This window comes from Haemaphysalis longicornis, unplaced genomic scaffold (genome assembly GCF_048455015.1).
Source record: "Haemaphysalis longicornis isolate Haplotype H1 unplaced genomic scaffold, Haemaphysalis longicornis Haplotype H1 scaffold_2, whole genome shotgun sequence".
In the NCBI taxonomy this organism is placed as follows: domain Eukaryota; kingdom Metazoa; phylum Arthropoda; class Arachnida; order Ixodida; family Ixodidae; genus Haemaphysalis; species Haemaphysalis longicornis.
This window is the reverse complement of record NW_027526295.1, coordinates 178,834,499-178,861,679: the sequence shown is the minus strand read 5'-3', so window position 1 is coordinate 178,861,679 and position 27,181 is coordinate 178,834,499. Positions and strand designations below refer to the sequence as shown.

At 46.7% G+C, this 27,181-nt stretch overlaps 1 protein-coding gene across 3 annotated transcripts in view; it reads right to left on the bottom strand.

The window, feature by feature from the left end:
• The window catches only part of LOC144169562 (unconventional myosin-IXb-like), an 80,667-nt gene extending 53,909 nt beyond the window's left edge, over positions 1-26,758 (bottom strand). For 2 of the 3 annotated variants that reach the window (XM_077698792.1, XM_077698794.1), the window contains exons 1-8: positions 26,513-26,758; positions 10,154-10,388; positions 8,248-8,616; positions 7,415-7,663; positions 6,481-6,575; positions 5,668-5,830; positions 665-765; positions 450-504 (exon numbers count right to left, since the gene is read on the bottom strand). In XM_077698792.1, coding sequence (XP_077554918.1) covers positions 450-504; positions 665-765; positions 5,668-5,830; positions 6,481-6,575; positions 7,415-7,663; positions 8,248-8,616; positions 10,154-10,342 — 1,221 coding nt within the window. In that variant the 5' untranslated portion in view covers positions 10,343-10,388; positions 26,513-26,758. The remainder of the gene's footprint in view (positions 1-449; positions 505-664; positions 766-5,667; positions 5,831-6,480; positions 6,576-7,414; positions 7,664-8,247; positions 8,617-10,153; positions 10,389-26,512) is intronic. The other variant, XM_077698793.1, reaches the window with a different exon arrangement.
• Positions 26,759-27,181: the final 423 nt, after the last annotated feature.

Below are 27,181 nucleotides of genomic sequence, written 5' to 3'. Positions count from 1 at the left end.
ACTCTGAACTTACACGACATAAGACGAGAACTGACTGCATATTCACGATTAGGGTGTTAAATTACACTTAAAACGTGAATCTCAAGCACACAGTTTAAAAAATAGCAAAAATGTCCTCAAGACCAGTGTCCCGTCTTAAAAGAACACTGCAGTACCAGTTGTGCATTGACGCTTTGCTTCAAATATGTGCAACGTTTTCTTTTTGCTCAACAATGTTGACAAGTGGGAAGTATGTTTTCAGATTTTATAGTTTAGAGATGCTTTGCCTATACAAACTTCCCGTTAACTATACAAACTTCCTGTCAAAGAATTCTTTTAACTTCTGGCTGGTTGGCTGAACTGAGGGACAGGTAGACAGACAGCCATACAGACAGACAGAGAGATCAAAATTATCGGGTTCAAGTAGCCTATAAAAGGCTATTTATTGTCTTTCAAAATACAAAACGTACCTTGCTAAACTGGATGTTCCCCAGGTGTAGCACAGCCGACAGCACACGTATCAACCTAGAGAAAAAAAATTTAAAACTACGTTAGCATATTTTATTCAACAATACCACTAGTGCAGTCAAGCTGACACGTTTGAAACATTTATGCCGAGCCGAAGCTAGGTAGGGGGGGACAGTCCTACACTAACACACTAACACTGAAAAGTGATCCCACTTGCCTTTTCCGCTTGTCGACGTTGAAGCCCACCATTCGCATGGATTCCATCAACTTGGTGTACTCCTGGGCTTCATCCGTGCCTTCCAAGGTGTAGCACTGACTCTGCGTTAACAACGGAACACCATTCAGCCACCGCACTAGAGAGCTCACACTCACTGGGCAAAGCACTGTATTTACTCGCGTAATGAACCCACTCGCATAATGACCCCTCCCCCCTCCCCCATTTCCCACACACACACACACGCACACTTTTCTTCTTGAGAATTTACTTTCTTGTCACCTAGCATAAAAAATTTAGCGGAAACATGTTTTTATTTCGGCATGGTTGCTGATGCTGTAGACTATAGCAGTGTAACTTGATATCACGCCACAGTACTCGCATAAACACTAAAAACGCCTTCTAACAAAAATCTCAACAGTAGTTGGAGACATGAGCGCGAATGCCGTAAAAATTGTGCGTTTACGGAACGCCACCAGCTGAACACAAAACATCTTCTTGCGTATAGCGCCATGAAAGCGCTGCGGCGTGCGAACAATGCACCAAATGTACTCCGCACTCCTTCCCTGCTCTGTGCTGTTTCGTGACTTCGCCATTATGCTCCATGGTTTTGTTATTTAGCTGTGTTCCGACCCTTGTTTGTGCTCTTGGTGTGCGGCGTACGATGGGCCAGTATGTGAGCTCCACATCCGGTTTCAAACTGAAGGTGGTGCAGCATGCGTGGAAGCACTTGAAAAATGTGCGGCTGGGCAGCACCTCAGTGTGTACCCAGTGCATGCATGCTACTGGCGAAAACAAGAGGTTTGGGCAATAAACAGGGATCGCCATATGCTTCGTGGTCCCAAAGAAGGGAAGTTTCTCGGTGTGGGAAATAGAGTTTTGGAGTGCCTTGACGGCACGGGAGACGATGCGCTGTGGGCTGCTGACAAATATGAAGAGGCAAACGACTCCAGTGAGGAAGACAGCTCCATGGCGAGTGGGGGGCTATTAGCATGTTGGAAATAAAAACGAAATTTGACTACATAATTACCTATGTGTTTTTACTATAAAGGTAAGATTTTGACAGCACTTCTCTTAGCATCCTTATGGTATGAAATTTCAACTTTTGAAACTCTGTTGCAATTTTTTCCTGTGTAAAAAACCTTCCCCCTAATTCATGCCGAATTTCCTGAAAAAAAAAAAGTGGGTTCAATATGCGAGTAAATACAGTATGCTGAAAACATCAGAAACAATGCAAATAAAGCACAACCTTGGCGACGGCATTCCTGCATGTTTACTCTGACTGGTTTATAAAATTTAGCTGCCCGAAAGCAGCTGAGAGTTTTATAATGTCAACCGTGCTACCTAGGGCACCAACCACACCTGCTACTATACTCAGCCCAACAAATGACATCATTGCATCGTGGTATAAGCACAGTGGGTTATCTGGGGGAGATTGTCCCTCCCTCTAATGCCCTGTGTACTAACTTTAGCCTTGCTAAGCCTACAGCATTAGCCAACCCCCTCACCTCCTGGCTGCACCCTCACGAACCCTTTCTACTAAACATTAGTAACCCGTAAAGGTCAGCCTAGATCCTACACACCCACCCACACATATGTGCAAGCACACAGACGGAGCGAAAGAGAGAGAGAGAGCAAAAATTAAGGGCCTACAACAATCCACACTACTTATGTCATTCATACTACCTGTGCATGCTCTTTAGCCCCCCCGACTCTTTAGTTATGGCATGCTGGATGAATTTTCACAGTGCTGTGCATGCTTGGCTCATGCCTCTGCCTTGAATAAAGCTAGAGGTGCAGGTTGCAACAAGGATGTACTATGAATGCTTGCCACAGCTCTCCATCATGGGATGCACGCAATACCACAACAGAAACCGCAATAATGACAAAAATAAAACTTTGTAAGATAAATATTTAGCTGCACTACTTCAAAACGTGCTGCTAAAGATTGCTAAAAAAATGAAGGCAGCTCACACTAATGAGTAAGTCTTGAAGGTAGCAAAGCTGTACGCAACCTTCACGACCATCACGACAGTTCAGGTCCACGACTGCAACAAATTTGCTTCTTCTTCACTGCCGCAACGACCTTCACTCCATTTTGTTGCTACGACAGCGAAGAAGAAGCAAATTGAAGAAGTAGAACGAACGAATAGAACGCACAGACTTAAACTAGGCTCCCGCAGGTGTAACATAAACCCTATCACGTGTTCTGTGTCGAGCAGGTGGCGCAATTCCTGTCTTCAGAGTCACGACCGAGTAAGTAGGCCGTTTGACTATCAGATGCTCACTCACGATCGTAGCCGAGTGGGTAAGATGACTGACTCCAACTCCGTTGATCTACCAGACACAGGTTCAAATCCTGCAGGTGCCGGTGATTTCTTTTCTTTATACTGTTATACAGCATAGACCATTTGTAACATCATAACCGCTTATAGTGCAGGACCGGATATAATGCAGGTTTTTGTGGCAACCGGTTTGCCTCCCATAGATCAATGCATAAGCATACTGCCTAAAACATGGCTGCACGAAGCACAATACCGTTTTAGTGCAGTTTTTTGGCAGGTCTGCTGATCGACCAGTGCAGCTAGGGCATCGTTTTATGGTGGCAAAAAAAAAGAAGAAAAAAAAAACAGAAAAAAATAGAATCAGCCATCCCACGCACCGGCTCACTCCCTGCTCTCTCTTAACTAAGACGCAGACAAGAAAAAAGTAGGTCCTCTTTAGTTCGCGTGTTCGTTTGCACTCACATGATAACCACAACTGCCCTTGCTTTTGGCGCACCTCTGAAGATAGCGAGCCCCGTGCACGGGGTAAGTTGTCTCTATTAGAACGTTGGCAGATTAGCAGCCTCCTTTCTCTTTCCCAACATATCTAAAGATAGCCAGCTGGGAGCAACCAAGGAAGTCTTCGCTACCTGTACATTGTGCTGATAAACAACCTCCGTCGGCATCACCACTGCAAGGTGGAATGAAAAAAAAAAAATCCGGATAGTGTTCTTATCGCATTGTCTCATTTCGCCAGCATAAGCACGCCCCCAGCAGCATCCATTCCTCTAGATGCGGAGAAATGGAGACGTGCTCCCTCACGTTCGCAGTTAGTAAAAGGGTGCGGCGGCGTCTGAATGTGGGAAAAAGTGACGAAATATACACTGCACCTCTGTTTTAACTAGCGTTCATTTGAGCAATGATAAACAAGGAATGACTGAAGTGTAGGTTGAGATGTGGTTGGATCTGCGCATGTTTTGTTTATAGTGCGGTACTGCTTATAGTGCGGATTTTTGTGGCTCCCATGACCTATGTTATAAGTGGTCTACACTGTACTGAGATTTGTGAAACGCCGGAATCAACGAATTGCTAAACAGCTCCGCTGTTAAAAAAGTTTCTGCTATATCCGGCTGCATGCTGGGTGGCGATGAGAACATTCTGAAAGTGGAAGGCGGGATGCGGATGCACCGGGTACGAGGGCCCGCCAGAAACAAGTGCCCCGAGATCCTGCCTGCAGAAATTTGAGAATTGCTTGGTCAGAATGTGACACTGCGTTCGAATGCAGCATCCTGATCATTTTACTGCGGAGTGTAATGCACACTCCCGTGACACCTGCCACTCCAGAGAGGAGGCAACTTGCGAAGGGGCCCAGACGTGGAGAAACAGGGCAAGTGTTTACTGCCAAAGCCAGCAGTGTCAAGGGCAGCACAAGGGGTGCCTTTGACTCTCAAAATGCGTTCCAGTTCCTCAGCTTAGTACCAGCGATGAAAAGCCAGGAATAAGTTCTCCCACTGGGAAAGTGGAAACTGCCACCTGTGACTTGTGCCAGATTCCAACGAACAGACGTCTGCAGGTATTGCCAGGAGCATTGGAAATTTTCGCCAAACAACAGTGGCGATTTGTGAGATGTAATGATGACTAGAGGACTTCTTTCTGCCCATATTTGTCTAACATTCATTACCACCATCAACAAGCACAACGCAAGTATGCAAGAAAAAAAAAATACTTCTCAGAAAAAAACACTCGCCTTGTTTTTCCCCCATCTCAACTGTTCCAAGGTTTGAATTAACCATACAACGAAACTTGGTACTGCTGCCTCTCACAACGCACACCTCGGTCGATAATTAAGAGTTGGCGCCTGCCTCCCTGTAGCAAAGCTTTCCACACATGACGACTCTGAATTTAATCATCTGGATGAAGCATGCCATTCTGTGTGTCCCCCAATCGCAAGTTCACAGAGGGGCAAACACGCAAAACGATTTGCCACTGCTGCTGCTAAAGTATTCATCAGGATTTTCGTATGCCACTTGATGAAAAATGGCCAGAAGCATGCTTTCTTTTTTACCGTCGATTCAAACCAGTTCCTCTGCAAGTACTTTAACAGCAAGTGCTCCGAATACTGGCAGTGACAGTGCTGCACTTCGTGCCATCTTAGATGCTGGTGCAAGTGCGCGCTCGGCGGGCTGGCATGCTCTCGTGGCGGAGGCGAACACTATAGGGCCAGCAGCGACGAAAGCGGACACACCGTTAGGTTGCCAAGGGCTCGTCAGAGAGCCTATGCTGCTGCATCGGATGGCAGCGTGGCTCAGGGAAGGGCTTCACCACTGAACTCCTTGAAACAGCAGGCCTTTCTGTTCGCAGGGGCTTGGTCGGGCGACTGCTAAGCACAAACCCACGGCCAGAACAGAACAAAGTGAGTCATCCATGATCCACAAAGTTACCAACTAGAAGGAAGTGCGTGATGCCAGCTCCCTACTCGAAGACGTCAGCACCAATGCCTGCCTTTCTAGGATTGAGATCGACTATTTTGATGTATACTATTCAGAATTATGCGATCCTTGGTCACATAAATGAGCAAAGGAGCCTCCTGCCGGTGCCTTTTCCGAGCAGCAGTCCTGATGGGCAGCAAGTGCAGATTCTGCCCAGGCTACCAACAAAAATTTGAGCACCCCACAGTGCATGAAACGGCCCTCTGCCCGTTGACCCTTGCCAACCAGCCAACTAAGTGCCATACTAGTGTACCTGGTTGAGGTAGTAGTAGTCTTCGGGACGCGTCAGGTGCAGCTCCTCACGCTCTTCCTTGGATGCCCCGGCCAGCAGGTAGTAGAAGACGTGGTAGTTGCGCTCCTTCTTGGCCTGGGACACGATACGGGACTTCTCCAGCAGGTACTTCTGCACTACGGCCCTGCAGAAGGACAACAAACAGCCACCACGTCACGACCAGGAAAGACACCGCACCCATGAGGTTGGCCTACGTGGGCACAGGCCACAGTAGAGCAAAAGTAATATTGGGGTCTGACATTTCCAATGTCCGCAAAGCACTGAATTTTCAGCGAAGCACCCCTTCACACTGATATAAAGAAGGCAGCACTGCCGCATGATGCATGCACATCCTTTTTGCTAAACCTTCACAACAAGGACCTGTGCGATGGTTTTCCTGCACGACAGCCAAGCTGTGCCAGAAAGCCAGGTCGTGCACAGTACGTGTGTGCAGGTGGCACCATGGGCGCATGAAGCAACTGCCTTCACTTTACGTTATGCATTGACCATATGACAATGAGTGCCCTATCCCTTTCATCCGCCACGAATTTTCCACTGCATGTAGATGCATGATATATGGCTCAGATGTTCCTGTGTAATCTAAAAATCAGGAAGGTTTATTTGCAGTGTTCAGAGAACGTTGTAGGAAACATTTACTGAAGCTACACAGTGCTGTCTCAATTCCAAACTCTGATTTCTTTTCACACAGGTAAGCGACATTGAGATGCCTTTGGGCTATTTTTATTGCAAGCACACTTTGCTGTAACAGAGATAAGCCATCACAAGTTGTCTTACCCGTGTACCATGCCGTTTTCCCTGTAGTTGACCTGAATAAACTTGCCAAAGCGACTTGAGTTGTTGTTGTGTTTTGTCTTGGCGTTCCCAAATGCCTGGAATGACAGAGGCACCATTCAGTTGCTGTTCATAGTGCAGCTCTAAACATAAAGTCACCAGCAAAGGCAAAAGATGAAAACCAAAACAAACTGCGGCATACCACTTGCTATTGCCTTATTATGTTCAGCACTGGTGCAGTAAAAACCAGCTTCAATCTAAGTCAAATGCCTGTGTAAGGCATAATAAAGGCAGTTGAGCATACTATTTGGTAATGTTACACTATTACCTCACATGCTTAAAAAAAGACTGCCTATTATCAGAGCTCCTACAATTCATGTCACTCTAACCACCAAAATTTTTTGCAGCTGATTCCAAACATCGATGCAAGTGCTACTGATTCTGCGCATTGTTCCAAATTCAGAATAAAACCCCCAACCTAAAGCTTTGTAAGAGTCCACTTCACTTCAACTGTTCGACATAATGTCAGCTTAAAAAATGCGAGCTTGAAAGCAGAAAAATTTAATGAGGCAGTTTCAGCATTTGGATCATCAATGGAGCCACATTTCAAAGTGGTTCCGACTCATTTATTGCCGCAGCCCAATACAAATAGCCGCACTAGGATCTTCAACTACACTCTCAGCTGTGAAGCGGCGATGAGGAGAGCTTTAATTCAGGGCCTCATGGCCGTTACTTGCTCTGACAACGTGATTTGAAGTTAAAGAATGCTGTTGAAAAAGGGGGCCAAATATTCCAGTTGCCAAAGTGGGCACACAAGCCCGCTTAAACAAAAATGAACAAAGTTGGCTGGCCCTGTGAAATGCCACCGCATTCAAAAGACGCGATTCTCGTGCGAAGACAAGCGCTTGGCACAGGCGGAGGCTGGCGATGCCCCCACCTCGAGGACGGGTCCGGCGCTGAGGATGGTCTGCTCAACCCCACGTCCATAGGAGCCCTTCTGGCTGAGCGCGGTCAGGTGGTGCAGCAGCAGGTTGGCGCTCTCCGTCTTGCCCGAGCCGCTCTCCCCCGAGATGACCACGCACTGGCTCGAGTGCGAGCGCAGCATGGCGTGGTAGGCCGCGTCCGCCACAGCAAAGATGTGCGGAGGGAGGTCCCCCAGCCGCCGGTTCTGGTACAGCCGCACATACTGCACGGAAGGGAGGACGTTCATGGCAGGAGAAGGGGAAACCCCCACCGCCTTCGAGCCTAAACCTGAACGTGAAGCAGGCGTTGCCAAACCAACCGGCGCACAATTGGTAGCTCCGTGAAATGCCTAGCTGATCAATTGCAGGTGCTTAAAACAGCTCCATGACGGATGACACTACACTTTCCTGCGTCGCATGCAAACAGGTACGTAGTGGAAACCTCATCAGAGTTGGCACGGCTCACCAAGTTGCTTGGAAACCAGTGGAGGTGCCCTCGGCGCACTGCACTTTTTTAGTGAGCCGCTGGCTGCACAGGCTTCCTTGCCCCTGTAGCTGACTTTGGGATCATTGCAACGGTCTTCTTTTCAACTTTGGTTTCAAAATACCAGACTTTCGCTCATCGCGTGTGGCATTCTTGCGCGTACTTTAAGCGCCATACTTATTTACTTCAAGTGTATTCAACCAAACTATACGGAAACTGCGTTTTCATGAAGTTATAATGGCTACTGCAGATGGCCTTCACAAAATGCATACAACCACTATTTCCCATCCCCCCCCCCCCTTTTGTAAGAGATAGAGTCACCACCTTGGGGTTGTAGATGGGGTAGAACTTGAAGGGGTTGACGGCGATGAGGATGGAGCCGACATAGGTGTAGATGTGCCGGCGCTCGAAGCGCGCCTTGAGGTTCTCCAGCAGGGTCTGCTCGGTCAGGTCCGGCAGCTGGCAGAGGTCCGAGTAGTCGCGGTCGCGGGGCTGGTGGTACAGGAAGCGCAGGAAGTAGTCCTGCAGCAGGTGCGCGTCCACTGCCGCACTGCTGCTGCCGCTCGGGAGCGCCAGCGCCGACTGGGACGAGAGCCGCTCGCGCAGGCAGAACCGGTGCGTGTCCTGCTGGGGCCACAGCAGCTGCAGGGCAACCGGGAACTCGTCCGGCCCCAGGTGCCGCTCCTTGCACTCCTGCCCAGGGGGAGAGGGGGAGGAGGCCGCAGGGCACACGACCAACAATCGTGCCCTTCAACAACATGCCCTGGCTGGAAGATGCGTGCAGCATCTTCCACCTTGTTGGAAAATGCAGGCAGTAATGACTGTTGCCCTAGACACTACAAAGACAGTTTTCACCACCATCCACTCGGATTCCGAAAGCTCATATGATGCGGACAGCATAGAGTTTCTTAGTAAGTATACCAGAGAGGAAACTGCGCCTTGTAAGCCATGTCGTCGTGGGGGTTCATGGGAAGACCCCCTTTTTGGCTTGGGCTTGGCATGACAATTGGATTCTTAAGCGGTTTTCGGGATTTGCTTTCTTCACTATGCATTTACACGTTTACGAGCTACAAAGAAGCCGAAATCCTCCCTGTTGTGTGGTAGCCGTGTTCGGTGAAACACGAGGCAGTGCGTGATCGCACCTGATGTTGCTCATGCCGCAGTCGAAGGACGCACGACTTAGCGGGTAATATGCCGCCACGAAATTTGTAGCCGTCGAAAAGAAGAAACAAAACGTACTTCGACGAAGACAAGACACGACCACGGGGATACGACAGATACAGGCGCTTGTATGCGGCCTATCTTGTCATCGTGCACGACTGTTTAGCGCCACGTTTCTTTTTTCTTGTTAAACTAGTTGGCGGTTGGTGCACCGGTTCACCACGAAGGCAACGTTTTAATAGGCACGCTCAAAAAACTTTCAAAACTCTTCAAGCAACTTATCATTTGCAATAATGGTAAAATTAATAAAATCAGAGTCTCTAATGAGTTTCCCCCCAAATATTAACGTTGTTCGTAACTACAACCTTGGCCTGCGGAATAGCAGGCACAACCGTTCCGGCAAAAATGCGCTTTACTTCCTTTTTCCGTAGTTTTAAAACAGCTTGTTTTTATTTTCCACTTACATAATTGCACACTATTCTTCGCGTTTTTGTGGCACTTTGTTTACATTTGCGGTCATTAACACGTTTCAATCCAAGCCAATGATGAAACTAAAGCGAGCGCGATGTATAATGGCGGTCCATGACGACACAGACGGCCTTGATGTGAGCTGCATAGACCCTAGCACCAGATTCCTCTCTAGTGTATACTGTAAGAAACTCTATGGCGGACAGGACTCAAACAGCACGACCATTTCTCCTGTTCTTCTGCTTGAAACAAGTTCTTCTGCACGAAACAAGTCAACTGCAGGGAGCACATCAGCCTCAAAACCCACCACAACACTCCTAAAAGTGTGTGGACCCGTATTAACTGACTCACACTAGAGACGTGCCAGCAATCCAAACTGGCATGGAAAACAAATATGCAGAGTGGAACCAGTTGGGTCATTGTCACCTATTGGAAACGGTGTAGGAACGAGGACTGATGAAAGCACACAAGACATCACTCAGACTCACTAGGCTTAGGTCACCAAGAAAGTACACAACAGGAGCGCTGTCTCTCGTATTTTTTCTGCGCCTATTTCAATTGGCTGACCATGACACGCCCTATGTATAAAAGAGGCCCTCACCTCTCCGCTGGCATTGTGGACGACCTCGGCGAGCTCGAGGTCGCGGGGCAGCGACAGGCCCAGCTTCTCGGCAATGCAGGCGACGATGTCGGCGGCTGTGGTCTGCTTGCTGGCCTCGATGGACAGCGCCTCGTACAGGTTGCTGAAGGCCCCCACGTGCACTTGGAGCACATAGCGGCTCTTAGACATGGCTCCTCCTCACTGGCCCCCCACAGCCATCACGCACCCCCGGGCACTGCAGCAGAGGGCAGGGGTGACAGGCGGCGTGAGACTCCGCAGGTGCAGGCATAGGAGCAGCAACGAGGGGACCGCAACAATGAGCGCAGTGGTGAGGAGTTCAACGAGAAGAGCATCAATTTCCAGTTCTTGTGTAACGCTTCAATAAATGTCAGCTGACACAATCTTTTAACCATTTCATCATGATGACCTCAGGCACATACACATACTTGGCACTGCATAAAACTCTCATGAAACTCATTTCTTGAACGAGTCAAAAAGTGCAATCATCTGGAAGCCTCACGGGGCTGGCTCTTAATTCTCAATGAGCGTGTAGCATAACTGAGCATGGTTTGTTGTGTCATAGCTTAGTTTCAAGTTCTGAAAGTCGTTCAGTCGATGTTTAGGCTCTACATTTCTTTTTACTTACAGGGGAAAACCAAGAGGGTGTATTACTGCGAAGGGTGTCTCGACCAGAGTAATTGCGACACCAGGAGCAGCGTTCATTATCAAAGAGAAAATGTACTAGCTTTTTGTTACCGAGTTGTACACGTTAATGGTAATACAAGCCTATACACCAACAGCTAGCTACAAGAATGAGGCTGTTGACAAAAGGATGTCAAATCAGCAATGGGCAAGGAAAGCTCATACTAGTACAAGATGCTGGTGGGAGACTAACGCAATATTATTAGGAGCAGTAGGCAGGCAAGCAAGCAGTTGGAAACTTCAGAATGGGTATTCAGAATAGCAAATGTGATAACATGTTCAATTTGTGGAAAGAAATAACATTTAGGTATAATGAACACCTTCTCCCGCAAGTGAAGGAATAGGAAATTGACTAAGTGTCAATCCAGCTAATGTGCAGGATGTTGACACAATTACTCTGGTCGAGAGACCCTTCGCAGTAATACACCCTCTTGGTTTTCCCCTGTAAGTAAAAAAAAATGTAGAGCCTAAACATCGACTGAACGACTTTCAGAACTTGAAACTAAGCTATAACACAACAAACCATGCTCAGTTATGCTACACGCTCATTGAAAATTAAGAGCCAGCCCCGTGAGGCTTCCAGATGATTGCACTTTTTGGCCCATTCAAGAAATGAGTTTGATGAGAGTTTTCTGCAGTGCCAAGTATGTGTGAGCCAAGCGTAGCGATTTCCGGAGGTTACCGACACATGGCATTCAAGAAAAACAAACGCGGCAAAAATAAAATCTTAGACAAAAACTCCATTACCACGGCGGATATGGTAAGGAAGAACAGCACGGGTGGGGGGTGGAAGGCCGATGATTTGTGTAGCAGGGGCGCCAAATAGCTATCGACTAAGTGTCAATCCAGCTATTGTGCAGGATGTTGACGTATTATACAAGGTCAACAGCAGTCATCACAGGTGGTTAGGAGCCCAATAAGTCTAGATCTCAAAATATGACCAAGCACAAGTAAAGCTTCATGCAACATGCTGGGAATGGCAGCTCGCTAGCTTGCTGGCTTGCTCTGTCAGACATTTCACCTTAGCATTTGATGCACTTGGCGGCTTCAAGGTGAACCTTGTTTTTTATTATTATTATTACCATTACCCGCACACTTTGCTTCAAACTAATAACACAGTACCATTTCGTGGGGTGGCTGAATTGATAAGAATGAAAAGGAGAGCATGATGTGGAAATAAAAAAAAAAACAAATAAAAATAAAGCAAAAAAATAATACATCAGGGTGCAGGGCATGCGCTTACAGTCTTCCACTTGCTTTCAGTACTTTTGCTTTTCTTTAGAGGCATTGCAAAATTGTTGATTACTGTGGCAGGAGCACAAGTCAAAGCGACAAAAAAAAGAACTATTCACAGATGACAGGCCGAGTTACTGACTCACCCCACTAACCACCTTTCCTCTCCACCTTCCTCCAATGCATGATCTAAAACAGCGCTTCTCAAAAAGGGGTCCACAGACCCGAAAAGGTGAGGTCCCGCAAATCGGATTCCAGAAATGGGGTCCCAAAACAGCAGCAGTGGCTCCGCGGGCCCTAAAAGGTTTACGAAGCCAATTCCAGGGTTCGCTAACCCCTCCCTCGCAAAAAAAATTAGAACTTGACCGCCTTATAGAGTCCAGGCAGCCCGTGGCATATTCACAAGTGTGAAGCAATCCACACAAGTTCATCCTGGTCAACCCCTTTTCCTCTTCCCCTTCAACTAGTAAGAGAGGCTTTAGTAAAAACGCACAAAGCTCGTCGGCCCGGTGATCAGGGACAGCTATTCACCTTACACTACTCAGTAATGTAGGCACAATCATGGCCCATCTGAACAAACTAAGTTGATGCATCAAGGGCTACTTCCCAGAATCTGCCCCAGACACGACTAAGCTAAACAAATTGTTGTCCACGTAAACATGCTGAAGTTTAAAATGACAGTGATGAAGGCAAAAGTCTGCAGCCCTGTGCTTTCAGGCATTTTGGTTGGGACTGCAGCGCGCCGACACTACACCAACGATGAGGCGCACCGCAGTGGAGGGCTCCGGATTAATTTTGACCCCCTGGGAATCTTGAATGTTCGCCGAAATCTCCTTTGCACGGTCGTCGCTCCCCTTCTCCATGGGATGCAACGTATAGAAAGCTTTATACAATGTATGCATGTTAGCATACTTTTTCGAGGCTTCTACACCTGAAAAGCAAATACCAAAACAGGTGGAATGTGGCCACAGACATGCAACTCTTTTTAAGTGCGACTGTGCCACACTTTGATAAACTGTCTAAAACGAAGTGATGTTGCACTTTTTCAAACTAAAAGGACCTGCTTTCCGCCCCAGTTGCGTTAATTCACATAACCCCGCCCGTAGTTGCAAGCGGTCCCCCATTACTTCCACCAGACCACACGGAGTCCCTGGCACAACCTAGGCTGAGGGCCAGATCTGGAAAAATGCTCCTACCCCTGGCATACGACATTAAACATTCAAGATTTGAATGTATGCCTCCATGTAGCCCCCACCATTATGGCACACATCTGCACACGTGCCTTGAGAGTTTTTGCCTTGAGAGTTTTTTTTTATTTTTACATATGGGAACACATACATAGGTATGTACAGTCTTTGCAGGCCGCAAAAAATCCAATGTACAAGCTTATGTCCTGAGGAGGGCTGAAACATTTTATGCCAGAAAGCAAAGCTAGAGAAAACGACTCTTTCTGCCTGTGATAAAATATTTGTGACACAGTTGAAAGTAAAGGTTATTCTTTGAATGCTTTTTGGTCGAGAAGGCTTAGTTAGGATTGGTCTAGAAAATTTTGACAAACGGTGTACATGCACTTTTGTCAGTTTACTTCTACACACGTACTTCGACATCTATGTTACAACAGCAGTCATGTCATATATGGCATCCAAGATGTTTTGTGCAAGTAACTCATTTTTCTTCCCCTCTTTTTTTTTTTTTTGTTTGATATGGAAGTGCTTACAAACTTTTAGCTTCTTGCCAAATACACCCCATTTAACTTTTACAGTTGCTCAAAGTTACTACCTGTACCGGTACGCAGCCTTTTCTTCCTGTTCGCACCACAAGTCTGTACATTTTACTCTTGTAATTCTCCCAATTTTGACAGTGCATGGCCAGACGACGGCGAGTGGCACTTTCAGGTCACTCTGTTACACGGGCAACAGAGAGAAGGCACTATGCCCTCGAAAATCATGCATTTGTTTGTAACAGCCTCAGTCAAGCCGCACAGGTGACGCCACTCATTTACTATAATCAGTAAGTGTGAGAAATGCCCTTTCTTTCTTTCTTTGTCTTTCTCACTTATTTAGCCTAACTAAATGTAGTTCCCATTACACTTTCACTATTCCACAATGAATATCTTCTGAGTAAAGCAAAGTAACATGTCTTTATGGTACCCTTAGGAGACAACCTGACGACTACCTTTTGGTAAAAATTTTTTCACATGTGTAATGGTCCTTTTAGGGCTATAGAATATACCACGGAATTTTCCCTTTGTAAAAAAAAACTTTCAACTTGCTTTGTTTCTTCTAACAACGTCACTCAACGGTATTTCTGCTCTCTTGCTACAAAGGCTCTGTGCACAGAGTTCTTTCAACCTTACTGCTAGCGCGTATTTTCAGCAGGTGCTGCAATCAAGCCTCACACCAACCAAAACCCCCGAAAGGCCGATGCAAGGTTGTTACAGCCAGTCCAAGCAACGGCACAAGAGGCTGGTCTGTCTAAATTTAAAGCTTGTGGCCGTTAAAAGCTTTCCCTCACAACAATGATTCTTCTCCTGCCTGCAAACACATGCCTTGCAGCCCCAAGTGAAACAAACATGGTGCCATGAGGCGATGCTTAGCAGACGAAGATTTCACGGCTGGCTACAACCCTCCCTGGACAACTGCCAAAGCTCAAAATGGTTCGGCCAGGCAACGTATCACTGCAACAGTCTCGATCGCTGGTCTGAGCTCATCACAAATAAGAATTGTTTTTATCAAACAGCGTCAAAATTTCATACAACAAAGAAATTTATGCTTCCAGCCAGGACAACTTGCCAAGTACTATCGCACAAGAGTTCATCACGAAGAGTTCATCACGAAGACATCTCTGCGAGCGAAGAAACCAGATATTAACAACAGAGCTGTTTAGGCCGACACAAATCTGTCCGGTGTAGGCAGAAAACCCCGAAGCCTCAAGAAAGAAATGTGGTGAGGCAGGTCCTGGGAATCGAACGCGGGACCTTCCCATCGTGAAACCAGCAACCTAGCCACTGGGCCACCCAAACGCCCGATGGGTACGGGTTAGCAGCGGTGAGGAACAATAACATAAGCAGCCAATCTGAAAGAAAAAAAAAACCACTTCCCGTGGTCGGAATCAAACCTGGGTCCCTCGCATTGTGAAATAGGCATCTATCCGACTGAGCTATCATTGCATTCCGGGTGCACAGCATTTCCTTTGCGCTCATAGGGCGGGCGTTGGCTTTGGACTTGGCCACGGGTTCTGGCGCATGCCAACGCGGTCCACTTTGGGAGAGATGCGAAAGCCTGCATACGAAACAATCCGGGCCTGCCAGTCCCGGAGAACTTTCAGAGGCAAGTTGAGAAATAAATCCGGGGTGATGACATATGGAGCCGAAACTTGGAGTATTGCTAAACAAATTGAAAGCAAACTTAGGTCAGCCCAACGGGCCATGGTACGAATAATAATCGGAGTAACACTTAGAGACACTGAACGAGCTTCCTGGATCAGAGAAGGAACCATAGTAGAAGATATCGCAGTTCAAAAAAAAAATAAAAAGAAAGAAAGAAAATGAACTTAGGCTGGCCATGTAATTAGGTGAAATGGCAATGGGTGGACTAGCAGGGTGACAGAGTGGACATCGAGATATGGATCTAGAAAAAGAAGAAGGCCAAATACTCAGTGGAGGGATGAAATAAGGAAATTTAGAGGCAAAGAATGGAGTCGAGCGGTGCGAGACAGGAGCGGTTGGCGGTCGATGGGAGAGGCCTTTGTCCTGCAGTGAACCTAGTGGGCTGCTGCTGCTGCTGCAGCTGATGATGATGCAACAGCCAGGTATCCGACAAAGGGAGAATGGCTGCCAGCTCTCCTGTTTCTCCAGCCTTGCACCACTAGTGCAAGCTGCGCCAATTTTTGGCTACAAGCATGTACTGGACAACAAACAAACCTGCCTTCCCACCGTGACATGTATGCGCTGCCGGGCTACCCAATAAAGCCATCTGTCAAGGGGGAGGCTACTTTTTCAACGAACAATGGAATGCTTTCGCTGTATTTTCAAAATACCGGCAAAATTTCTTCAACTGCAAAGGGCTTCATTCACAAAGTTCCATTTGCTGGGGGACTTTATTCGCAGGAACAAATAAATGTTTGATGCAGTTATTTCATTTCAGCAGCAATTCTCTTTATTAAGCTATTCTCATTTGCTCAAGATTTGTCCGTACTCAAAATATATATAATGTATGCATACTTTTCTTTCAGAAAGAAGGCAATGTTTAGAAAATGGTACCTTAGAGGGGTGCTGGAGGCTCTCGATAACTTTTTGTTACCAGTTAGGTAAGGTGATAGTTATCAAGCTCACACACAAATATTTTTGACTGCACTACTGCACCGTGACAAATCGTTCAACCTAAATGGAAGCTGAACAAATCCTACTGGCTGTAGCTTAGTAAAACAGCCACGTTTACAATGTTTACTAGCTAAAGTTCATGACTTCGCACAATTGTGCCCAGAAGAAGTTACCAGATATACGTATTCTTTCTCCCCCTTTCAAGAAAATCTTAGAGAAGCTTCATCGAACCAATTCTGATGGGATGGCAATACCCATTTAAAGCATTTTGGCGCTGCTGTAACCAACCACTGTGTTAGTGAACAGCCACTGCAGCAGTGAACAACCCCTGCTACAGCAAGTGGTATATCCGTATCGACCGATACAGGTAAACTTGCTGTTACGCTTTAGCCACTGTAGCATGAAATGTCGGCACTTTGCCTGCAGCTTTCTGCCAGCAATCTCGCTGCCCCTGTTACGTCTTACGCTGGTCTGCTTTCCAACCTATGTCATACCCTAAGGAAAATATGCACGAAAGCCAAACGGGGAGGAACAACACGCCTTGGACACTGCCTGCTTGCAGCCTGCCATCAAAAGTAGCAACAATTACCTTGCACGTATACCGCCTCTCACTGTAGGGCTTGACGGGCCTTTCCCAAGCAACTAGTCCCCATAACTTTGACAATGAAGAGTTCTTAAATTGAAGCACCTAGATTGAACACTTCAAACAAGTTTTTTTTATATATATTACCTTAGTATGATCGCACATTGATAGTACCTACTTGAAACGCCACTTTTTCATCTTTTTCTCCGCCAAGAACACCCAAGGTATAAAGCTCTCCAGATGAGAGCATAAACTCTGTTCTTTGTTCTTTGACACATGGTAAAGTGACCAGGATTACAGATGTGTTTTAAAAATACAATAGAAGTATACTGCACAAGATCTTAATAAATTTTCACCCATACTTTGTTCCTTTTCTTTTTTTATAATAAAGAAGGGTGCTGTACAGTACAGCTGGTGATTTGCAGAACAGCCCACGACTTGCAACCCTGCACTTGCAACAATAACAAAAGCACTAGTCAAAATTATTTTCTGTGTCATGATTTATACTATGCATCAAAAACATGTATTCAGCATGGTTGATTAAAAAAACAGAGAGAAGGAACCAATAGTTCTCTGCATTGTCCTCAAGGAAGCACAGAATTGTAAATTTGACAGCCCAAGTCTTCAACTGCTAGTGATTTTTACCGTTCATCAGAAGAGAGAGAGGGAAACTGCCATCATACCCAAATTTTATTTTGATCGAGCTCGTACAGCAAAAATAAAACATTTTTTTTTTCTATTCCCCCCTTAGCTAAAGACACCAGAGCTAAGGGATTTAGTGTGTGTGTGCATGTGTGTAAAGAATTTAAAAAAAAAACATTTTTCTATTCCCCAATTGGTTGTGCCAGAGCTAGAGCACCAGAGTTAAGGTTATTTTTTTTTTAATGGTCTGTGCTACTCGCAAGCTGCTACAACAATTTTCCTAGGCAGGACACAATGAATTTTTGAAAAGCATACACCTTGCCTAGGCCAGAAACCATTCAGGAGATACAAAGCTTCATGAAAGCGAGTGTGCAAGAGGAAAATGCAACACAACACAGACCGTTCCCAGATTCCCACTGCTTTGTGAAACATTTATTACTAGCCCGTCAGCTACAATCCTTCTGGCCTCCGTAATCTACATCATGTCTACACTTCAAAGAGAATCTGCTGACAGAGATGAAAAAAAGCAGCTTCTGTAACCCACTGATCCGTTCGCTCTCCAGGTTGATAGGCTCAGGGCTCTCCAGACATCAAAAAATGTCGGCGCCTTTACCAGAAAAGGCAAAGAGCTCAGCACTGCACGCACAGGAAGCCTCCCTGCACTCCAAAAGTTATCTGATAAGTAACATGTTGTGATCCGTCACCCACGCCGGATGGCAGAGAAGCCAGCACAGGTAAGCCCCACAGTTCACACTAAATCGGAAAGCATTGTGTTTTATCTCGCAGTCGGAAACAGACATCAAGCCACTTCCGATGGGAAGCACCACAAACAGATTACATCCACAATTTTGGTGCAATCCGTGGGTAGTTATTAACGGCAAACGAGAACACGCTTCCTGATAACAGCCAACGTCCTTGGCGCGTATTACGCAGCCTCCTGACTAGCATTTCAAGCCCCGTGCAAAATGTGCTCGATGAAAGGTGAGTTTCATAGCCACACCCATGTATGCTGCTTCCCTAGCAGCCATCATTAATTGTGTTATAGAAATCAGATGCTCGCACTTGTGCACATCTGAAACAAATACTCATCTCAATTTCGGGCAAACATGGGCGGCCACAGTAGTTGCGAGGCATGTCTGCAGCAACATTCCAGCTTAAAGCCAAAAGCACAAGCTTCGAGTCATTATTTGGATACCTGACCCGGCTATTGCAGTAACCAGAGTTCTCAAGCTTATAAGAACATATTTTTAACACGCAACGCAACCTGCACAGGCACTGACTAACGTAGCGACTACCAGGCATTAGGAAACGAAGACTGAAGATGCGGTGACTCTCCTGCATATCCACTCCCAATAAATGTTGGCATACAAAACTCAGTTTGAAACTACAGGTAGCTGAGCAATGAACAATATCATATCCAAAAAAAGATTATGTGAGAAATGCAGTAAAGTTAACACGCAAGTAATGTAACATTTGCCAGAACTTAAGGCTGACAGCATAAACTTATTGTGGGGGCCCAGCTTCCGGGTATGCGGAATGAGAAAAGAAAAGGCAAGAAAACGGGCACTGTTCCTCCTCATGCAGTCCCGAAATTTCACAATGAACCGCAGCCATCTTGGCCAGCTAACATCCCACCACAGCACTAACTAAACATCCATCGTGACCTTTTTTTCCGTGCCCACAGTGCGCGATGCTTTGGTCCAGGAGGTCATGTTTTGTCTCCGCAAATCGCCCTCAACATGCCACCCACACGAAGCCCAATCCAATCTTTGCTAGCACATCCCCTTTTTCCTTAACTCCTTAACTAAGTCAACAAGCAAGCTTGCCATAATGACACATTACACCAGCGATGGCTTAAACACCCCACTCAGCACATGAGCTCTTTAATAAGAACAGAAAGACTGGACAGTCGTTCAAAATGCGTTGCGATTAGCAGCAGCAGCTCGCGCTTCACTGAAGTAAGTGTTGGGAGGCACTTTCAGAAGGTTTGTTTTTACTGGTAGGAATAACTTTGGGAGATGCGCTTTAGGAAATTATTTCAGGAAAGGGGCATTCACGAATTGTGCTTTTGAGAAGAGAGTGACACTGGGATTTTCTTCTAGGTTGAAACACTCACACACCAGCCTTTGGTTTGCATACTACAGCTTCTTGGCCAACACCCTGTAAGAGTTTGTCCATCAGAGTGTAGTGCTCACGAACCACCACCTCGCCGCGTCTTCACCAGAAGTTCCACTCAAAGATAACGCTGCAGTACTGCACTTGTTTGGAATTTCACTGTCACGCCTCTGACTATCACACAATGCTGCTGACCATCCCTACATCAGTCGTGACAGTCATGATGGATTGCATTTGACTTCTCAGCCAATTCTCAACGTCGACAAAGACAATGATGATCATTTTCATGCACACACACCCAAAGTTTAACAAGCATGAAATAACTTCCAGCTGCCGCTGTGAAGCATAAAAACAGGCGTCACTGGCCCAGACAGTCCCCTGCATTGTGCTGGCACAGTTTGTCACGGAGCCCAAGACAGGCGACATTAGAATAGGTGTTTTCAATGGTACAAAGAACACACACACTTGGAAGTTTCTGGCTGCTGCCCCTGACATCATCATAATCATCATTGCTGCTCGATATCTGCCCACCACAGACGCTCATTCATGCTGCTAAGCCGAAGGACATGGATTCAATCTTGGCTGTGCCTGACAGAGGCAAAACACGAAAAAGCCTGTGTGTTGAAACTTAGGTGCGCGTTAATTAACATCTATTCCAGGTGCTACTGCACCACAGGAAAAACTAAAATTTTTTCGTGCTACACTCCATTCACCTCTGCTCTGAGTAACTCAAACTCGTCCCTTGCGTCACTGCTTTATCTAACGGTCTGCTGCCCTCAGTAGCCACAAAGCTGTGTAATCCACGTGCAAACTACTCAAAAACTTCTGGTGTATATATGCAAGAGCAATTATATCGTCATCTTCCCTGGGATATGGAATCGGTCAAGAAGATAAAGACACAAACTTCTGGTAAGTTAACATCTAATTGCTGAAAAACTGCACAGCTGCCTCACTCACGGAGTGTGATGTCTTACTTTATGTCACAAAAAATATTTTAGGTAAATGAAAGTAAAAAGAGACTTTTCGTTGCTGTTCTCCCTTTGCCAAAGTTGTCGGGTTTCTTTGTGTAGTGTGTATGCATCTTTTCTTTGGTTTGAATACAGGATACTTCAAACTTCACCCTTTTAAGCAAAACGAAAGAAAAAATTGCCTTTTGTCACCAAAACCAACACTGAAAAGAATATAAACATTTCTGTCTTTCAGCTAAACTGCTTATTAAGGAAATACTTCTGACATGTAAAAAGAAAAATCATTTTAATCTATTTCTACTCTGCTTCCTCTAACCGTGCTCACTGCACACGCCTGTGAACTTTGTGTACGTCCCACAAGCAAGCAGCTAGAAATAGAACGAAACGTGACCAAGCATCACCCTGCCAACAAGCTACAGCTACGCATCCTGCCGAGTGCAGTAACAGTAAATGTCACACGGCGTCTCCAGAACAGCGAATAAACTCCGCAATGAGAGACACTCGAGACAGAAGATCCATTAAGGCAAGGGCCATTTAAGCAATCAGCCATCCGGCCCAGACAGGAGTTGTTGACCCCACTGCAAGCTGCTGGCAAGTCTCCAGGGATCACGCAATGCCGAACGGATCACTAACAAGCCCAAAAACTCCACGAGAACACAGCGTGAAGGAAACAACTGAAGTGTCACCCTAGTGTCGCTTACACTTTCTGCATCCCCTTTCACTTTGCAGTTGTCCAGTTTGCTTGTATTACCAAACAAAAACAAGCAGCATGCGCTGCCTCGACTTTAACACCAAACACAACTCGGCCTAATACTACCTTTGGACTGTGGACACACAACCCCGCAGGCTGCGCAGGAATGGAAAGTCTGCATTTCATCTAAAAGTGAACAGCTACAATTCTCGTGTCATCCTGATGTATCCTGGGCAATAGCAACTAATTGCTACACTGCGATGCCCTGTGTCCACAGCTAGCACAAATGAAATATTAACATATACAAAGCAACTGTCACTCTAGACTGACCAAGGCCTGCACTATTGTGCCTGAAGCATACCTTGAGACCAGGGAAATGATTAAACGGGCAACGTGCCTTTCCTTCCCTCACTAACTAGAGTGCACTGACCTCAATTACTGTGCACCTTGACCGCGGCAGCAGACCCCACTGTGGAACAACAACTCCAGAGAAGAATGGCCGTTTAGCTATCCCCATAACTACGTGGGCGGACCTACCCTGGCTGCCCTTGCTATACGGGGGGGAATCTACGTGCTATAAATGAGATAAGCTTATCTGCCTCATCTGCTCGCCTTGCAGTCAATGTATTCTTGTCCCCCCCTCTGTCACTGCAGGTGTTGAAAGAGACGTGCACAAACGCCAAAAGTTCAAATATAAAACAACTGTGCCCGCAATAAAAAATTTCATTCTTAACTGTGGAGTGAATCTAGATGCCCCTCTCTTTTTGACTACAAAATGGGGTACAGACTCAGTGCTCTCCTACCACATACAGGGGGTACAAATTTGACTGAAATTGATCTCCTGGGCATAAAAACAAACAAAAAAAAAGTGATACAGTGGTAGTAAGTTCTCATTCACTAGATGATAGAAGCTGCCTTGAAACATCTGTCTTGACTATCAAATGGGCCACATGGCTTCAGGTGCACCTTTCCCAGTAGTCGGCATGGGTTTTATTTTTGTGTGAAACGTATTTAAAGGCAAGTCTTGTGACACAGGAACTCCCACACCAGATGTAAAAGATAGAAAGTCAACAAAGATGCCACAATCAGGGGTTCATTTCTGCAGAAAGACAATCCAGCCAATGGTTACGAGATGCATGCAAGTCCTACTAATTCCACTCACCACAGTGATGCTCCAAAAAATAAGAAACTTCCCGGGTTGAAGGCAACGCAGACCAACAACACTTGACAAAATAAAGCGCTAAATGCAAAAGTTTTGAGAACAAAAGTTTTCAAAAAATTGAGTTAAATAAAAGAGAAAACTGTCAAAACATAGCGATCCATTGAAAGGAAGCTCTCAATGAATCAAAAAAGGAAAAGGAATCAAAATGCAGTAGTTTACTCGTCACTCTGTGCAGTAGGTGTCCACTAGAGTAGCCTTTCCTTTCAAGATGAGCCTTGTCAGGATTTACAAAATGATCAATCATGTTTTTAGGAAGCAAAGACCAGCGCCACCACTTTTTTTCTTTTTGCAGCTTCTAATGGCAAAGACCTGGCTGCTGCTGCTTCTGCAATGCAAATATTAATTAGAATACATATACCCTTCCCATTGTGCAGAAGTGATGTGAACTAGTTAGTCACTAGGTGACACCACAACAAATATGCTCTGCACAACACTAGTACTAACTACACTGTATGTAGTTACTCTGCAAAAAATTTCAGCACGTTTCTTGTGCTTGACAGCTGTGAAGGCAACAACACAGTGAGCTGCCCTGCAGGAAGATGCAGGTTGACCAGATCTTGTACTGGCCCTCTCACCTATGCGAGTTTTGCTATTGCTGCTAGTGCCTCTGTCAATAGGTTACGGCATTGCCTCCTTTAGAGGATCCGTGAAAACAACAACAACAAAAAAAAAACCTTTGTTCAATTTGAAAGATCTACGAAGGAATAAGTTTGCCCAAAAGACGAGAATGAAGAAAAGAGAGGACAAGACGAGCGCACGTCAAGAACCAACTAGCCAGCAATAAAGTCCTACTATGAAAGATCTAGTTTCTGGTAACTCACTCAGCTCCATTCTGGCCACAAAAGACGTTTCTTAACCGAAAAATAAAAGAAATGTTGAAGAAATTTCAAATCTGGTGCTACAGTGATGTAATTTGTACCAGCACTAAAAACACAGTCATCATTATGTCAACTGCATGTAAGCATTCAAGTGATACGATCAAACGGAACTAGAGGCCCCACTCCCATCACCCAGCCATGTTTCTTGGTCGGGGGCTGCCTATTGCACAAACATGATTCTGTGACGCCGTAGAGAAATTGCCAGAAAATGGCTGGGGAGTCGCTACTGCTTCATCTGTTTTCGTTAATATCTTGATTATTTGTTTGAAGTTCGCAATAAAGTGATACCACGGTAGCATACAGGGCACCCGAATAAATGCGGATGTGATGAATTTGAGGATAAAATCTGCAGTGCCCTTTTCAAGTGCCTGCCCTGCCCACACACACCAGATTAATGTATCTGCCATCATGCCTCGGGATATTCTTGTGGTTTGCTGCTCTTGAATGTGTGTAGATTTAATGCAAACAATCAGACCGCCGAACGTTATTATTTAATAAGTTCAAATGCACCTACTGGAGTCACTCATTCTTCCTCCTACCTAGACCTGCCCCGATAGCCAATGAAAAAACGTGCCACGAGTTGTGGGGAAAAGTTGACTACTCGCAGTTTGCTAGAGAGGAAGCACCGTAAGCAAATTACAGGCTGTTGGCCGTTCACAATGTTAGACACTGATGTGGCAAAAGGGGCAAAATACAGACATACGGTGTTTCAATGCTGCAGTTTGGTTAGCACAAAAAGTAGACTGTGGACCTGACTGTGCAAAAGGTATAGCCTGTCTTGTACTTACGCTCAAAAAATACATTTTGGTTTAAACAGCCTACAACAGGCACCCTCCATGACTTTGGAAGCCAGTGACGACAACCTGCTATTTACAAAATGAACCCCACAGCCACCAGTTGAACGAACTGCATTTTCTGGGAAACCAGACTGCCTCTGGAAGGAAACGCTTAGGTCCTCTTTGAAAACAAAGGGGGCCTCTGTTGAGGATCGACTGGATTTCCGCATCGAGAAAGCACGACGACTAAGGCCAGAATTTCTTTTTCAGCCCAAACAAGAAAAACAAAGGGACACTACGCTTTTTAAGAGGGGTGAATCAGCGTCTCGACCACACGGCTGTCATCCCGCGACGGCTTCGGAGAAAGCGTGACGCGATCTTTACGGCTAATTAATCCGCACGAGAAAGCGTGTGCGAGCACGCGGAGCTATCCAGCAGCATTCTTCCAGTAGAGAAACGGAGGAGGAGGGGGCAATTTCAGACGCCCTTGGAACACTGCCAAAAATGAGCGCCGGTGACCAACTCAACCCCCACCCCCTCTTCACTTCCCGTTCCCCTGCTGCGACGATTGCGTTCGATCCGGTTAACCCTTTCTTGCGGGCACCGTGGGCCTAAACAGGGAGCAAGCACCTCGACATTTCCCAAAGATGCCGAAACGACGCTCGCTTCTGCCATTGACGCCGCTGGACGAAAACGACAACTCCGTCAAATAAGAGTATCCTAGCTGTCACGTCACTTGACAGCGGCCACACAATGGAAAAAATGACAGAAAGCAGAGTTTCTCGCAATTCATAACGGTTGAGAAACGAACTTTTCGCAGCTGCATTTTAGAATACTTTTATTTTTCGCCAACTGGCAGTGCTTGCGGGGGAAAACGCAACAGGCTTTTTAAGGATCTGTGTCGACCGCTACTAAAATCGCTCAGTAAACGCTCGCCATCCACTCAATGCCTGTCCCTGCACTTGGCGGCGTGACAGCTGTACGGCTACAGAAATGCGATCACTGTGAACGGGAGGTCGGTAAATACGCGCTCGTGTCCCCAAGCTCAACATCGCATGCACGTGTGCGAAAGCTAGTCAAAAGCGCGTGGATGCGACGAAACCCCGACACCTCTCGACATGTGACAGTTGCGGAAAACATATCGCTTTTGCCGGCGATTCCGACGCAAGCATTGAAGTCTGTCCGGCCGCTTGGCCAAGTCAGGGCGGGCAACAGCCACGGCACACATTCCGGCGCACACCGAGTGAAAAGAACGCAGAGATCTGTAACCCAGGCGCCGACCCGCAATTCCTACGGGGAAATGCCCGTATCGAGGCTAAGAAGTCCCACAAGAGTACGAAAACGCCTCAGAAACCGAGTTCGTGGACGCACGCAGAGTGGGCAAGTGAACTGACAGCGTGCAGTGTGTGACAAACGGCTGATCGCCATCGCAAGCGTGCAGTGTGGGCCGAGTCCATCGGCTACTTCGCCAAACGAGCGTCCCCACGTTGGGACGTTTCGTCGCTTTTCTAGTCAATGCGCAGTCACACAGTAAACAATCACTGGAGCGCGCAATTTAATGAGCCGTTAACGACGATGGGTATCTCGAAGGAAGAAGCACGAGGCGTGAGCGTCGGCCAGCGGAACTCTATGTTCCCCCCGACAGCGGATGCCAACCTCACGCCTTCGGAAGGCCACAAAAGTCGAGCAGCTTTTGTTACCAGTCGCCAACCCACTGTGACGAAGCAGTTCGAACGACACGGCTCGGGCAATATCAACGTGAAGCAAATAAAATCAGTCACAAAACAGTATCCGATGCTGTCGGACTAGCCGGCTGCCGTCGACGAGCCGAAGAACTTGTTCGGTCCCGCAGTCAACAAGCGGTCGTCGGTTCGCCCGTTGCCTGCTGGTTATCGGGGCTCATCGGGGCTCTATCGGGAGCAACGCCTGAGCCGGTATAGAGCGACCGTCTTCCGCTGTCCTTTAGTGGCACATGGACGAGGAAATTTCGGGCCTGTCCACGCCGCCACTGCCGAATTGGACGTGTATGTGCGTGTGTACGTAGCGGCCGCCGCGGAACTCGTCTTTGCGATCAACCCGCCCGGCCGGATAAAACGAACAATGTCGTTACTCCCAACTACTCCTCCTACGAGTAAAGATCCACTAACGGCCTCCGACTTTCGAGATGAGTCTCGGGAATACGACGACTAACCACAGCAGCGCGAGTGTGCGTGAAAAACAGCACTTACCAGTCGGATCTTGAATCGAGGCTAGTGGGTCTTCTTTCGCGTTGAAAATATCCATTATTCAGGTGGCCGGGGGCACAACACATTGGCAGCTTTGCGGACGACGTTCGAGACACTCGTAATATCAAAGGGCAGCGCACTGTTGTTCGACACACATTCCTCGTAAAAAAAAACAAGGGTCGGCCCCAAACCTTCAGTTGTCAACGCCTGAGTCAATGGCACGCACGCACCGCGCTGCGCATGCGCCTGTTTCTGAAACTACGTCACATCCGACACTGCCGGCGCGGAGACCTGGGAACCTGGGTTCGCGAATTTTGTTTCGTCTGCTACGTCGTCTGCCCGACCTTGCCTCTCCCGCGTCGCGCTGGGTGGGTAGACTTCTGCCGTTTCTCAGCTCCTTTGACAGCTGAGAAGAGAAAAAAGTAGAGAAAAAATGACAGAAATATTTACTCGGCAGCGAGGGCTGGCTACATTCCCCGGTGCTCCAGTGCACGGAAATACGTAGCGCGCTTATTCAAGCTAGGGTTCGCCAGTCACGACCTGTAAATATTTGTCGGCGCAGTGACGCCTCTGCAGAAAGATATAGCAACATAATAGGGTAGTGTTCATAATAATTGCAAAATACTTATTATCTCGGAACTGGGGGGACCCTTGCTCACTGAGTAGACGACG